Genomic DNA, 16,455 nt, shown 5'->3' with positions numbered 1-16,455 from the left:
GGGAATTGGAGTCGGTGGCTGCTGACAGTGGCTGAATATTACTTCTCATTTAAGGCACAGGGTCATCTTTTGAAGAAGATGAAGGCTTTTGAGTGTGCCCTTTACACCTGTGTTGCAATTATTTTACATTTTTGTGTGATTATACATTGTATCCGAAATTTCCGATCAATGTCTGAAGTAGGTCACTGTTTAATTGATAGTTACCAGTCGACAAAGTTGAATTGCAGCTAGCGAAACTAGCCACTGAGATTGATTGATTTGTTTGTTTGTTTGTTTTGTTTGTTTGATGGTTTTATGTCTTGATGTTGTGCAGACTCACTCCTAATGAAGGATGAGATGATGGAGGCGGATGAGTTAAACTTTTCCCAGGGCACATCGGACCAGGAGAGTAATGGCTCAGGAACATTCTACATTAAACAGGAACCCTAAAATCCAGGACTCAGGGGGAAATAATTGTGCAAGAAGTCTGGAGAATTGCTGTGAGGCACATATTGCCACACGAAGAAGTAAGGTATTCAAGAGAACACGGTCAGCTCCAGCTCTTGAAAAAAAATATATGGGTGTCCTCCGCATCATTTCCATGTGTGAATAGATTACAGATGTTAAGAACTCCTTGCTCCTGTCTAAACATGAAACAAAGCTATTTTTTTAATATATGAAAAATTAAATAACCTTTCTTACGTACTAATGTCAATTTCAGCTGCCCCAGACCTGCATAAAATGTGATTATGTATTGTGTGGTGGGTCTTTTTTTGGTTTTGTTTTGTTTGTTCGACAATTTTCTTACACGTGATTTAGCCACTGAATGCAGAAATTCTAAATCACCTGACCTAATAGAAGCGAGCACAAGGTATTGTCTTTGCCTTTATTCTTTATTTACACATGATGTAGTTGAAATAATACTTGAATTGTTACACATGTTTTCGTCTTAAAGTACTTTGTACATTTGTTATTGATGGCTTTGTGGTGAATCCTGAAATGTCAGTTTGAATGATTATTGAGATGAATAAGTGGAAACCAACATTCAACAAAGTGAAAACTATGTATTTGGGGTTTTACTCAAAGTACTGCAAATGCTGCGTAAAATTTCTCAAAATCCTGATGACATATTTCTTCCCCACACGCACACACAATTTAGCCGTTAACAACAAAGAAAACTGATCACGTATTTTCCACCTTCATGTTTCATGAAAGGCTTGGCTGTCAGAAAAGACCAGTAATTAATTGGAAGCTATAATGTAATGCGTTGTAATGTATTGATTGGTACAGAATTGAAAACACCCACACGAAAGCTATCAACACGTATCTGTGAGCAACAATGGTTTGGTTGCGACCTTGAACAAACACCAACAAAAGAAATCTCTCTGCATGTTCATATACCTGCAAACCTTCCTCGCTCATTGAGATACAGCCTTTCAGAACATTTTGTGACATTTACGAAAGATGTCACTTACATATATCGTCAGAGAGAAACGCTGGGCATGCTGAGACTCAAATCCTTTTGTCGAGGAAGAACAGCAAGAGACACAAGCTATGAAAGGATGAGCGATGTTGAGAATTCAAACACCCCCTCATAATTAAAATATAAAAATCATGTATTTTTTTTTAAGGCCATCCATCAATCACTACAATGCAAATATGCATTGACATATCCATATGTATATGCAGGGCTCCCATTACCAAGCCAGGCTTTGGTCTAAGCATCACATTTCAGTTTCCCAACCTTAACCAAGATGCAAATCTAATTTTTCAACATTGACAAAACAGATGGGTACACATCGATGGTTTTCATTAATTGGAAGAAATAGAAGAGCCAACAAATCAAAAGGGTCACACTATACAGTCTACTTAGGAACATCTGTCTCCTCAAAAGCTATAAAATGCCTCAACAGGAAAATACTGCCTCTTGTTACAAAAAAAAATCAACAAGATACAAAGAAAAAAAAATACAATATGGGCTTTTCCTCACAGTTCCGATTTTCTACATGACATATTAATAGCAGCTCTGCCATTGGCTATTAGTTATCATCCTCCTGGCATTACATTACCTCAATGAGACCTCTGCCGCATTTGTGTTGATGTGCGCAGATAGAAAGCGATGTGTTCACCATCCTCGTCATTCACCTCCCAGAACATGATGCGCTCCCAACACAATGGGGCAAGCATTCTACAGGTGTAGCGCCGGCCTCCGGGTGGACGGATCTTCTGTCCAATGGGTCGCTAACTCATCCAGTGCACTGCTGCGGCAAGAGAAAACATGCCCCGTGAATCTGGCGGACCTTCTCGTGGGTACTGTATTTCTCTCGCCCTCTGAATGAGGCTTTGGTGGTGTTAACCAGCCCCAGCCGGCCTTCCGCCTGCCGTTTCCTGGAGCAGCCACACCCCGCCCGCCCAACGCAATATAGTGGATTATGCCGGTTTGGTTGTCTCAACGATGAAGCCATACTAGTTTTATGATCCATAACCTCAACCAACGTGAAATCTCCCGAGACTTTATATGATCAGGACTCACTCCATATCGTTGCGATAGCAGCAGCTACTATCCTGGCCCTCAAATGATGCTATTGAAGCGCAACACTGTGACTGAGCCAGCCTTTATACACCAAAACAAAATTGTCAATTTTCACAGAAACAGTGAGTGAACACAAACCCGTTGCAACTGGCATGCATGAATCCTGTAACAGACAGTTTGCTCTCAAGATGTTTTCACAGTTGCAAATCTTGTGATGCTGCATATTTGTTGTATGATCTAATCTAATGTCATCTACATACACTTTGGTGTACACCAAATGCATAGTCTGCATTTCACAAATACAATTTATTGATCATACAAAAAAGTTACCAATTGGTTTGTGTTTTGTCAGTGTGTATATATCGTAATAGAGTACAGTAAAAGAGGCTAATAGAGAATATTTGTCGTTATTCAGGCTAACCGTCACAACCTGTGTATACTATTTAAAGGACAACCGACGTCTCCGGACAAGTTGTATCCATAATTTGTAAAATGGCTTCAAATGACTTCTACTGAGCGTATTTTAATAAGATTCCACCGCATATAGCTATATTTTACGTTTTAAGACTCGCGCTGAACATTCAGGAAGTCTTGTTTTTGAGTTGGTGACGAGTCCGTACGTGACATCAGAAAAGGACCGCCTTCTCACCGTAAAAAAGGATAAAAGTATTGTAGCGTCTTTCCATCACGTCAATGTATTTTGCTGATTTTTTTTTTTTTTTAAACCATGTCTTACACCCAAAAGCCGCCAGCAGAGGGAGGCAAACTCCATGTAAAGAATGTATCAGCCTGTGGAAACGAGCTGATTCATTCCTCACCGGAGCTGGTTGCCATTTTTCTGCCTCTTCTTGGGTGAGACATTCCCCCCCGCCCGTTTGCCTCAAAATGGCCCAAATAAATTATTTAATTGATTGCAAACATGTATGCTTTGCTCATCAGGACTATTTGAATCATATTCATAACTGGATGTGTAACAAGAAAGCATATTCTCCCAATCTGAAGCCATTGTTTTGATTCACAAGCAATGCAAGACGTCTTGGCGTGACGTCACGACCTGGGGGCGGGACTTTCTGAAAATGCCCAATTCGCAGCTCAATTTTTTGCAGATTTGGACACTTTAAGTCATTTTTATTGGTGTTTTGCATTTGACTAAAAATATCATACTGCATGTTTTGGGTATTTTAGATGCTATAAAACGTTTTTCTTGTGTCAGTTAAAAAACAAAAAAGTGACGTCGGTTGTCCTTTAAAACCACCAATTCTGTACTCAAACGCCCTCGGCCTACTTGCTCGGAACTTTCACCCGAGATGTGCAACAAATTCCTTCAGTTTTTCATTGATAAGGTTTCTACTGCTACGACTTGCTTCACATACCACAATCAACCCTTCTGTCAATGTTTTCGTGTTCAGCTGTGCTAAATTCCTTTGAAGCGGTGTCCTTGACTCTTTTAAAGAATGTGGCTCACGAGTCTAAGCCATCTGGCTTCCTCTGTGACTTTCTTACTCCACATTTCTTTAAAGAAATTTTCCGGAGTATTGGCACATCGGTCTAGAGTTATCAACAGCAGCCACTCTTCTGGCATTGTCCCTCAACAGTTTAAAAATGCTGTTGCCCAACCCTAGGTCAAGAAACCTGGTCTTGATCAAGATGTACTTTAATTTTTTAGGACCAAATCCAAACTGCCTTTCATCTTAAAATTGCTTGAAAAAGTGGTGCACATGCAGTTGAAATATTTCTTAGCTGAACATCTTGGAGGTCAAGTTTCAAGACAATGCATAGCAAAGTCAGCCCTGTTACGGGTTTCTAATGACATCTCCTGGCCTGGTCTGGTTTTATTAGATCTGACTTCAGCAATTGATACAGTAGATCACCGTATTCTACGGTCTTGTTTGCAGCACTTGGTAGGCATTACCGATAGCGTTGGTTTAGTTTTACCTTTCTGGCGGAACCGTTTGTGTTCGCCTTGGTGCTCGGAGTCACGTACTGCCGCTCTGTCTTGTGGTGTTCCACAGGGCTCAAGTTTGGGACCGATGTTGTTCTCACTATACCTGCTCCCACTGGTTTCAATCCTAAGGAAACATGGTATTTTCTTCCACTGCTATGTAGATGACTGTCAGATCTATCTCCCACTGAGCAAAAAAATACACTTTCTCGTTAAGGCCACTTTTATCCTGCCTGGAGGAAATTAAAATCTGGATGCCACAAAACTTCTTGAACTTCAATGAAAAGAAGACAGAAGTGATACTGTTTGGTCTCAGTGGCCCATGTACATCTCATTGTGTTCACTTAGTCCCCCGAGTTCAGAATCAGAATCATCTTTATTGCCAAGTATGTAGAACACACAAGGAATTTGTTTCTTTATCTGAAGTCAACAGTCTCAAACTTGGGTCTTAAACTGGACAGCAACTTTAAACTTGCCCGACAAATTAGTCCTGTTGTTAAATCCAGCTACTTTCATCTTGGGCAACTGGCTCAAATAAAACGTCTCCTTTCTCATGAACACCTTAAAGCAGAAATGCATACCTTTGTCACATCTCGGCTTGATTGCTGTAGTGCACTCTACTTGGAGTCAGCCAATCGTCCTTTTAAAGCATCTCCAGCTGGTCCAGAATGCTGCTGCTCGCCTCTTGACCGGTACCCGTAAGAGGGAGCACTTAACTCCTACTCTGGCATCCCTTCACTGGCTCCCTATACATTTTAGAGTTCTTTCCCAGATCTTATTTGTCTTCAGATCTTTAAATGGCCTCACTTCTCCTTACCTCTCAGAACTCATCCACCTCTACACGCCTTCCCAGCACCTCCGTTCTGCTGCCCAGATGTGTTAGATGTGCCAAAAACTACCCGGACCTCAGAGAGGTGGTTGGTGGTCCCACTCTCTGGAATGACCTGCCACTGAACATCTGGCAAGCTTCCTGGCCTTTCATATCTATCTACCTCTGTCAGGAAGAAGTATTACGGAGCGATTTCACAACAGCTGAAGCTGCAACAAAGCGCTTAACATCGACAAGTATCGTATACAGGAAATAAAGCAGTCACAAAGTTAGTAGAAAGCACCAGGGATTGAAACCGAGATCAAGTCGGAATCATGCTGAGTCGAATACCAAAGAGTACAAGTTAGTTTTGAGACGAGTTTTAAAGATGTTCTATCAGCATGTTCGACCGGAAACAAATTCCTTGTGTGTTCTTGTGGCAATAAAGATGATTGTGATTCTGCTGCATAGGTTTTCCCCGGCTACTCCGGTTTCCACGTTCCAAAACAATGCGTGGCAGCTTAATGGAACACTTTTAAATTGCGTCTAGGGTTGATTGTGAGCATAGATATGTGTTTGTCTCTGTGTGTCCCGTGATTCGCTGGCAACCGGTGCGGGTGTCCGCCACCTACTTCCCGAAGACAGCTAGGATAGACCTTAGTTACCCCGTGAGGAGAAGTGGATTATAAAATAGATGGATCTGTCTATAAAAAAACTGAATATGACCATCTTCTGATTTTTGCATGTTAATGCTTGAAGGCTTTTCAAAACTCAAATATTGCCGATTTTCAAGTTTTGAAAAAAGTTATTTAATGTATGTAAACAGCATTGAAGTATAAAATGTTACGGTTGCACAGTGTTGTGAAACTGGCTTGTTTTTCTTGGTTCTGTGTCAGCCATATGCCAAGTACAGTAGTTCCCAATCACCCTCACCCCTAACATAATTCCCATCCCTATCAGCTAAACATAGAATTTTGAAGTGTCACGATTTGCAATGTGCTGGAGGTGGCGGACCCCCAAAAAAAGCATGCAGGAAGGAGCAGGGTGTAATTGACAAATTGTATTAAAGTCGACTGGAACAACATCTCAAACAACGTCATTAGAACAAAAAGATACAAAATCGCAAACAAAACCACGAGTAAAATATAACAAGAAGAAACAAACCTGACACGGTGAACCAAACACTGAATGGTCATGCCGGGAGTCCTTTTAACTGCCACTCATGACACACACACACACACACACACACACACACACACACACACACACACACACACACACACACACACACACACACACACACACACACACACACACACGTGTGTCATGTGCAGCTGCAGGCGGGGCCCGACAGTGCCATCCGTTGGTCGCAAACTGAAACGTGACATGAACAACATCGACCACGAGTTGCTTTGTTACTGCTTTTAGGCATAAAACTCAATACTGTGTGGCAGAGCGTTTCAAAATCATGAGCATCTTTTCCAAAATATGAGCTTTTTGATAAACAGCCAACCACGACGCAATATCCTGCTCATTATCATATCGTGCAGATCATTTCGTGATCTCGTATTGTGACATTTGCATTTCATTACATCCGTAATAGTACTTTTTGATTCAGGTAAAACAAGTTTAAATCACACTAAATGTATGCAAATGAAGTGGGGTGTGGCCAAGACACAAGATCTTTAATATGGCAGGCAGCATGTTTGTGGAAATGTGACTGATATGCAATCAGTAGGCTGCTAGAGGATATCGTGATCAATAAAATATACACCATTCCTTCCATTCTTGTTCAACAAAGATTTTACATCGGTGATAATTGAACCAAATTATTTGGAGTTACTGTTTTCGATGATTTTTGTTACAAAACATGCATAAAAAAAGAGCATGGCTTGTGAGCAGGATTATGCAAAGGCGCCATTTGATCATTTGCAGCTGGTTTAAAGGAGATGGGGTGATTGATGTATGATTGCGCAGAAGTTCCAATTCCGACATACGGCAAACCTTGACGATGAATGGTTTGTGTGTTGGTTGGTACCATGAATTTTGGATAGAAACCGAAGCCGTTTCTGTCCACGTTGTCGAATCTGTTTTCATTCATCTCTTCAGAATACATTTTCATCAGTTAATGATTTCAATACTTGGTGTTTGTATTTTACTACCAAATCTGAGAGGCAAAAGACTGTTAGGTATTGTTACCCCCTGCCATCCAAGATAAACCAATTGCTTTCCAGTATTGTATGCATCTTTAGGTTTCCTTCTTTTTGCAGCTTTCTTCATTCATCATTACTATTTAGACTTTCTGTATGGATAGTAGAAGATGTAATAGTGGACACTACACCACTGGTTTCCAACCTTTTATGATTCACAAGAAAGGACATGCTTTTCATAGACCGGCAACCGTATGCCAACAATGGCACAAATTAGCGCTGTTGAATAAAATAACAAGTGATTTTTATTTTCGTTCACTTTTTTTTCCGTTTTACGGAATCCATACCGAAATGTACATTTTATTAACATCTATATTTTTCTAAACCAAAATGAAAAAGATGACCAGTTTTATTTTTAACTCAGCAGTCTAACAAATTTGGAACAACATAAAATAAAATAGCAGTGAAGTAGTAAAAATGGGTCCAACAGGAAAAGTCCGTTTGCCTTGAAACGTCAACATTATGACTTGCATCATTTCCTACTGCACACGGTGCTATTTGCATCATCAAAACATGACCTCATTGTTAAGGCAATTGCCTTAACACTCATTGTTTAGTGATTTCATACAGTGGATGCACGGGTAGCAAAGACCGGTTTTCACTTCATCACAAGGGTGGTACCGTATTTTCTGCACAATAAAGCACACCTAAACATATTCATTTTTATCAAAAGCCAAAGGTGTGCCTTGTATTCGGAGGCACCTTATACATGGATATTGTGATATTATTATGAATATATATATATATATATATATATATATATATATACATATATATATATATATATATATATATATATATATATATATATATATATATATATATTCCAATTTTTGTATGTAGTGTTTAAAAGATGTTCTGTAAAGTTCCAATTGCAGTGGTTGTCAAAGCTCTATATAAATATATAGCTATATTGTATTGTACTCCCTTTAGCGTATGGATGCAGAACCTCAGCCAGTGTTGCGGCTTCTATTATGTGCACTTTATATTTGGAAACAGTTTTGAAATTGTAGGTCGTTGCGCCTCACACTACAAAGTACCTTATAGTGCAGAAAATATGGTCCTCATTTAATTAATATGGTGTTGTCTGTTTTAGAAGACAAATCTGGCTCAAGGGCTTAATGTTCCCATCGTGAGACACTTCTCTTATCAAACAACTTTAATCTTCTGAAAATATGCCGAATCATGGCAGCCAATCACCTCCATGTTTCACTGCATTTAGTCATTGTTAACGTATTACTTTGTTTTTGCTTCGTCGACTCCTTAGCAAAAGTAGAACAGGAAAAGGTCTACTCTCATTGGTTGCTGCCATGCATGTGATCAAATAAACCCAGCCTATGTTTCGATTCCCCTTGCAAGATAATCAAATATTTTGGAGACACTGGTCCCCACACTCATGCATATGGATCTAGTACAAATTGCTGTTGCGTTGAGCTATTTAAATGAGGAATTTTGTTTTGTTGGTTTTCCCTCTTATTTTGCAATCTGGATGATGTGAATGTCCGTTTCCATCAAGAAAAGGGCACATTGTTTAATTGAATGATGATGATGATCAGATGAGGCTCTTTTCCAGGTGTGAATGATATTGAACTCGTCATGCATGTCTTTTCCTGCTTCTGACTTGGTACTGCGTGTTACTGTATGTACAAAATATTTTATCATCCGGTTGTTGTTTTTTTTTTCCTGAATACTAACACGGGTCTTTTTTAAGTAGTATTCTCCTTGAAACATTGTGGTGCTATATACAGTATATATGATACAATATAGAGTTGATGGGATCATTCTATGTAAAACAAAGTAAAAAGAAATACATCCATACAAGTAAAAGTTTAAAGGTTTGTGGTGCAAAAACTATATTTTGGATACAAATGTTAAAATTATAATATGCATATACAACATATTCAACATGGGGTACATAATTAAATCGGAGTTTAAAGTTTGTATGTCTTTTTGATAGTGGTTATTTCTTTTTTCTGAATTTGTGTTGTGATTTAGTCTTTGTGTGGTTGTGTAAAAAAAAAACGTGTGAAAGGGACATCACCGGTTGCAAATGATGTTTTTCAGGTATTGCAAACTTTTTGCATGGATGTTTATGTTGTGGGGTCGTTTTTTTGTAAAATTTGCCTTTTACATGGAATAAAATGCCGAATGAGTTCTGTTTGTGAGTGTTTTAAATGTTCACGATATATAGATATAAAGCAGGGGTGCTCACACTTTTTCAGCATACGAGCTACTTATAAAAGCAACCACGTCAAAATGATCTACCCACGACAAAAATGCAAATCGTAATTATTTTCAAATGTTTTCAAGATTCTTTGTATGTACAATGTATGTTGATGTACCTTGCATAACTGAATAAGCCAATATTGCACAACACACATAATAACTACATATACATAACATAATAAATAACTATTCACATTTTTTGTAATTACCTGAGTTTACTTTGATGACTTGCACTGAATTGAATCAGCCAGAGATGCATAGTCCGGACAGTAACCAGACTCAAGCACATTTCCAAATAAATGTTTATCATTCATGGTGGAACGGTATTTGGACTGATCTTCATGTAGGAAAAGGCTGACTCACATAAATCAGTGGAGCCGAATAATGCAGTCAAGGAGGTAGCACATTTCCTCATGTTGGGGTACTGTCCACGAGCCCTGGACTTCAGCAGTGAGAACACTCACAATGTCCGATGTCTTTCCACATTTGCTGGGTTAAATCCTCAGCCGTGGCTTCACAGCGCCGTGTAACTGTATGTCTTGACAGCGGCAGAGCTTTGATTGAAGATAATATCTCTGCCTTGACCAAGGAGTCAGCTGCTTCAACGAATGCTTCTTTTACCATCTCTCCATCTTGGAAGGACTTATTGTTTTTAACGATGGCGTGACTCACCCGGAACGATGCTTCGGTTGGCGGCTTTCGCTTTTCAAGTATGTTGAGTGAAAAATGACGGCTGTCCGGACAACTGGGATTTTAGTTTGTCCACCGTTCTCTTTCTCAGCTGGCTTTTCGGCGGGAAGTCAATGTCGTATTTTCCATGAACAGTCCGAAAATGCCGCTCCACATTTTCCCATTCCGTATGAAAGTAATCGAGTGGTTAGCACACCGGCTTCACAGTGCAGAGGTCGCTGGTTCGCGTCCCAGTCCTGCCTCCCTGTGTGGAGTTTGCATGTTCTCCCCGGACCCGCGTGGGTTTACTCCGGGTCCTCCGGTTTTCTCCCACACTCCAAAAACATGCATGGCAGGCAGATTGACCACTCCAAATTGTCCCTAGGTGTGAGTGTGAGAGTGGCTGTTGTATGTCTTTGTGTGCCCTGCGATTGGCTGGCAACCAATTCAGGGTGTCCCCCGCCTCGTGCCCAAAGACAGCTGAGATAGGCTCCAGCAACCCCCGCGACCCTAATGAGGAATAAGCGCTACGGAAAATGAGATGAGATGAGATGAGATGTTTTAGCAAGGGCTTAAAATCTGAGGTAATTCGCTGACTAGCTTGTAAATTTTGCTGCGTTTAGCGCCGTTGTTTACGCATGCACGGCGACCTAAAAGTAAAAATTCAGTTGTCATCTGAATGGTTGCCCTGTATGTCAATCAAGTGACGGGACGTTTGATAGGCTGACAAATGTTTTTTTACTGTCACGCTGCGATCGACCAGTAGTACCTCCGCGATCGACCGGTAGATCGCGATCAACGTAATGAGCACCCCTGATATAAAGTAAAGACGCGCCCCAACTTACGAACATTCGAGTTACGAGAACGGCACGAACATTTTTGCAGGTACTGGCTGTCAAAACATTTTTGGACAGAGACGCTGTAAGTTAGATTTTGTATTGCGCGCCTTTTTCCGGCCTAGCTCGCTTGCGATTCGGCTGTGTACTGTGCTTCACTCACACGCAAGCACAGACGCAATGGAGGTTTCAAGGGCTGGATGTTAACGCTACGGAGGCTGACCAATCAGTGTTGAAGTGTTGCCAATGAATTTAGGCCCAGTACCACCGAGCTCGCTTATCACTCTTTCCAGTGGACACGATGCATAAAAAGTAATTACGTGCCAGCAGCTTCAGGAATGAAGACCCAAGGATATATGTCGTCGTACTACAGTCGGTATGAATTTGTTTTACGTCTGTTAGAGCGCCTGGTTTTATACTTCCCCATTCAGTGTTTGACTTAAACATACTGTACATTCCATACAAAATATAGCACGAAAGCAACTTACAAACAAATACACCTGACGAACGACCACTTGGAACGTATCTTGTTTGTAAGGTGGGGAGTATGCCGTTTTTGGAAAAAAAAAACGACCATCCATTGTATGCCTTTTTTAAAGAACTGCCTTTTAAAAAACTACCATGTATATATAGTATTTTAATGCCCCTCAAATGATGTGCAGAGTCACTGGTATAGCGAGTCGGTCTTTTCATAACAAACTTAGCAGTTTTAACAAACAAACAGGAGCTGTTGTTACGCCACAACTCACACGCAGACATTCCCTCAGGCACACTGCCCAACCCCCATTGTCGGGTCCTCCCTTTACTCCGTGTGTGTCGTCACGCGACCCCGTGTTAAGTAGAAGTAAATAATTTACAAAAATGCTTTCCTTGTTTATTTATACATTCAATTAGTATAAAAATGTATTTTGTTTTTACATTTTCTTTTGTTTCACCTTACAAATGAACTGTCTTTATTGTGTCAATTATCCGTCCATCCATCCATCTTCTGCCGCTTATCCGGGGTCGGGTCGCGGGGGCAGCAGCTTCAGTAGGGAAGCCCAGACTTCCCTCTCCCAGCCACTTCTTCTAGCTCGTCCTGGCGGATCCCGAGGCGTTCCCAGGCCAGCTGGGAGACATAGTCTCTCCAGCGTGTTCTGGGTCATCCTCGGGGTCTCCTGCCAGTGGGGCATGCTCGGAACACCTCACGAGGGAGGCATCCTAATCAGATGCCCGAGCCACCTCATCTGGCTCCTCTCGATGTGGAGGAGAAGCGGCTCGACTTTGAGCCCCTCCCGGATGACCGAGCTTCTCACCTTATCTCTAAGAGAGAGCCCGGACACCCGACGGAGAAAGCTCATTTCGGCCGCTTGCATCCGGGATCTCGTTCTTTGGGACACAACCCATAGCTCGTGACCATAGATGAGGGTTGGGACGTAGATCGACCGGTAGATTGATAGCTTTGCTTTGTGGCTCAGCTCCTTCTTCACCACGACAGATCGGTACAAAGTCCGCATCACAGCAGACGCCGCACCGATCCGCCTGTCGACCTCTCGCTCCCTTTCACCCTCATTCGTGAACAAGACACCCAGATACTTAAACTCCTCCACTTGAGGCAAAATCTCCTCCCCGACCCGGAGAGGGCACTCCACCCTTTTCCGACTGAGAACCATTGTCTCAGATTTGGAGGTGCTGATTCTCATCCCAGCCGCTTCACATTCGGCTGCGAAACGCTCAAGCGAGAGTTGGAGAGCTCCACTTGAAGGCCCCAACAGTACAACATCATCTGCAAAAAGCAGAGATGCTATACTGAGGCCACCAAAACGGAAACCTTCAACGCTTCGGCTACGCCTAGAAATCCTGTCCATAAAGTTTATGAACAGAATCGGTGACAAAGGGCAACCTTGGCGGAGCCCAACCCTCACTGGAAACCATTCCGACTTACTGTCGGCAATGCGAACCAGACTCTGACATCGGTCGTATAGGGACCGAACGGCCTGTATCAGGCGCTCCTGTACCCCATTTTCCCGAAGCACCCCCCACAGAACTCCACGAGGGTCACGGTCAAACGCTTTCTCCAAATCCACAAAGCACATATAGACTGGTTGGGCGAATTCCCATGCACCCTTGAGGACCCTGCTAAGGGTGTAGAGCTGGTCCACTGTTCCGCGGCCGGGACGAAAACCACACTGTTCCTCCTCAATCTGAGGCTCGACTTTCCGACGGACCCGCCCCTCTAGAACCCCTGAATAGACCTTTCCAGGGAGGCTGAGGAGTGTTATCCCTATGTAGTTGGAACACACCCTCCGGTCCCCCTTTTTAAAAAAGGGGACCACCACCCCAGTCTGCGAATCCAGAGGCACTCTCCTCGATGACCACGCAGTGTTGCAGAGGTGTGTCAGCCAGGACAGCCCCACAACATCCAGAGCCTTTAGGAACTCCGGTCGGATCTCATCCACCCCCGGGGCCTTTCCACCGAGGAGCTTTTTAACCACCTCGCTGACTTCAGTCACAAGGATCGGAGAGCCCACCTCGGAGTCCCCAGACACTGCTTCCTCCAAGGAAGGCGTGTTGGTGGAGTTGAGGAGGTCTTCGAAGTACTCTGCCCACCGGTTCACGACGTCTCGAGTCGAGGTCAGCAGCGTCCACTCTCACTGTACACAGTGTTAGTGGTGCACTGCTTTCCCCTCCAGAGACGCCGGATGATGGACCAGAATTTCCTCGAAGTGGTCCAGAAGTCGGCTTCCATGGCCTCACCGAACTCTTCCCATGCCCGTGTTTTTGCCTCGTCGACCACCGAGGCTGCATTCCGCTTGGCTAATCGATACCTGTCAGCTGTCTCAGGAGTCCCACAGGCTATATAGGCCCGTTAGGACTCCTTCAGCTTTACGGCATCCCTTACTAGTGGTGTCCACCAGCGAGTACGGGGTTGCCGCCACGACAGGCACCAACCACCTTATGGCCACAACTCTGATTTGCCGCCTTAGCAAGGGAGGTACGGAACACGGTCCATTCGGACTCAATGTCCCCCACCTCCCCCGGCACATGTGTATAGTTCTGCCGGAGGTGGGAGGCGAAACTCCTTCTTACAGGGGATTCCGCCAGACGTTCCCAACAAACCCTCACAACACGTTTGGGTCTTCCAGGTCGGACTGGTATCTTCCCCCACCAACGGGGCCTACTCACCACCAGGTTGTGATCAGTTGACAGCTCCGCCCCTCGCTTCACTCGAGTGTCCAAAACATGAGGCCGCAAATCCGATGATACAACTATAAAGTCAATCAGCGAACTGCGACCAAGGGTGTCCTGGTGCCACGTGCACATATGGACACCCTTATGTTTAAATAAAGTGTTTGTTATAGACAATCCGTGTCGAGCACAGAAGTCCAATAACAAAACACCACTCCTGTTCTGATCGGGGGGCCGTTCCTCCCAATCACACCCCTCCAGGTCACACTGTCATTGCCCACATGAGCATTGAAATCGCCCAGCACAACAAGGGAGTCCCCAGGGGGAGCGCTCTCCAACACACCCCCTAAGGTCTCCAAAAAGGATGGGTACACTGAACTGCTGTTTGGTGCATATGCACAGACAACGGTCAGAACCCGTCCCCCCACCCGAAGGCGGAGGGAAGCAACCCTTTCGTCTACCGGGGTGAATCCCAACGTACAGGCGGCAAGTCGGGGGGCAATAAGTATGCCGACACCTGCTCTACGCCTCTGTCAATTAGTGTCAATTAGTTGCTTTATAAAGTGAGTATTCTTAGTTAGTATTGTGGTCATAATTTGGAGTCTCTCGACCAAATCGTGAGGCTTAACATGTATGGAAGATGTTCTAAAAATGGATAATGTTGTTGAAAGCTTTGGCACATGTGTTTTGTTTCAAATTTTATGCTCACAAAACATGTTTCCTCATCTTAGCAAATTTTATAAAGCACTTAAAAATTGTTAAATGTCAAATAGATAGAAATTCACATTGCTTTCATGTGTTTTTCTTTATATACCATTTAATAAAATGTTAAATAGATAGAAATTCACGTTACTTGCATGTGTTTTTCTTCTGGAAAGTTGTGAATTAAGGCTGACACAACACGTTCTCCAAATTATGGCATATGCTGCATTCTGCTATTCATCCTGAGGGTGGAATAAGTGACCAAGATTGGAAGTTTTGATGGGAAACGATTCCAAAAGGTTTCAAGCCAAACAAGACAAGTCATAAAAAAGTATTATTTTAATTCCCAGCAAGATTGTACGAAACACAGTGCAAAAATGTTTACTGTCAAGTGATTTATGGGCTACACTGGGACTTTAAAATCGAACAATTCTATCTATCTGTCTGTCTGTCTGTCTGTCAGGTCTGTCTGTCTGTCTGTCTGTCTGTCTGTCTGTCTGTCTGTCCTATCTCTCATTCTATCTGTATGTCTCATTCTATATCTATCTATCTCTCTATCGGCATGGCCTCCTCCTTTACCTTCCGCCGAGTTGCCGAACATCTTTCCACAAAAGTTGCACGTGCGACTGTCACGGTTTGCAAGGTGGTGATGGCGGTTGTGGATCCCAAAAAGCAGGCAGGAGGGAGCAGCAGGTTGTATTTGAGAAATGGTATTCAAATAAAGTCAACAGGAACAAATTCTAAAACATCAAAATCATCTGAACAGAAAAAAATACAAAGTATCAAAGAAAAACCAAGAGTAAAAGTCTGCCAAGATGAAACAAACACATGCACAGCACACAATGCATCCACATGCACAACGCAATGACCCGACACAGAATGGTCGTGCCGGGAGTCCTTTTAAGTGTCACTGATTGGAGCGACCGGCACCTGCACGGCTGCAGACAGGGCCAACAGCGCTACCCGTTGGTCGCCAATCAGAACGTCAGTGTGCCACTGATCGGGACGACCAACACCTGTGCAGGTGCAGGCGGGGCCGACAGCGCCATCCGTTTGTCGCCAACCAGATCATGACAGCGACCGGGTGAATCCAGAGCGTCTGACCCCAATCTGTACATCCTTTAACACGCCGAGGGGCGCCCCTCAGCGTGTTAAAGGATGTACACGGTCGCTGTTGCTGGCATAGATGGTCAGGCTTTTATCAAACAAACGTAGCAGTTAGCACATACATACATACATACATACAGGCCACGACTCACACCCATGCTCTCCTCCTCACTCGCGGACTTCTTATCCTGTGACAGTAAAGTGTCCTAGCGACTTTTGAAATGTATTATTATTATGAACACTACTCTTGTTGTAGGCTCCTTTGATGTGCTTTT

General features: G+C 43.1%; 1 protein-coding gene across 1 annotated transcript in view; it reads left to right on the top strand.

Annotated features, from left to right (window-relative positions):
• Positions 1 to 8,250, top strand: part of mbtd1 (mbt domain containing 1) — a 51,779-nt gene extending 43,529 nt beyond the window's left edge. The window contains exon 17 of the mRNA XM_089016206.1: positions 314 to 8,250. Coding sequence (XP_088872332.1) covers positions 314 to 429 — 116 coding nt within the window. The 3' untranslated portion in view covers positions 430 to 8,250. The remainder of the gene's footprint in view (positions 1 to 313) is intronic.
• Positions 8,251 to 16,455: the final 8,205 nt, after the last annotated feature.

The sequence above is a fragment of the Hippocampus bargibanti genome, linkage group LG15 (genome assembly GCF_051943395.1).
Source record: "Hippocampus bargibanti isolate YZ-2025 linkage group LG15, ASM5194339v1, whole genome shotgun sequence".
NCBI lineage: Eukaryota > Metazoa > Chordata > Actinopteri > Syngnathiformes > Syngnathidae > Hippocampus > Hippocampus bargibanti.
The sequence above is the reverse complement of the archived record's forward strand: the minus strand, read 5'-3'. Positions and strand labels throughout refer to the sequence as shown.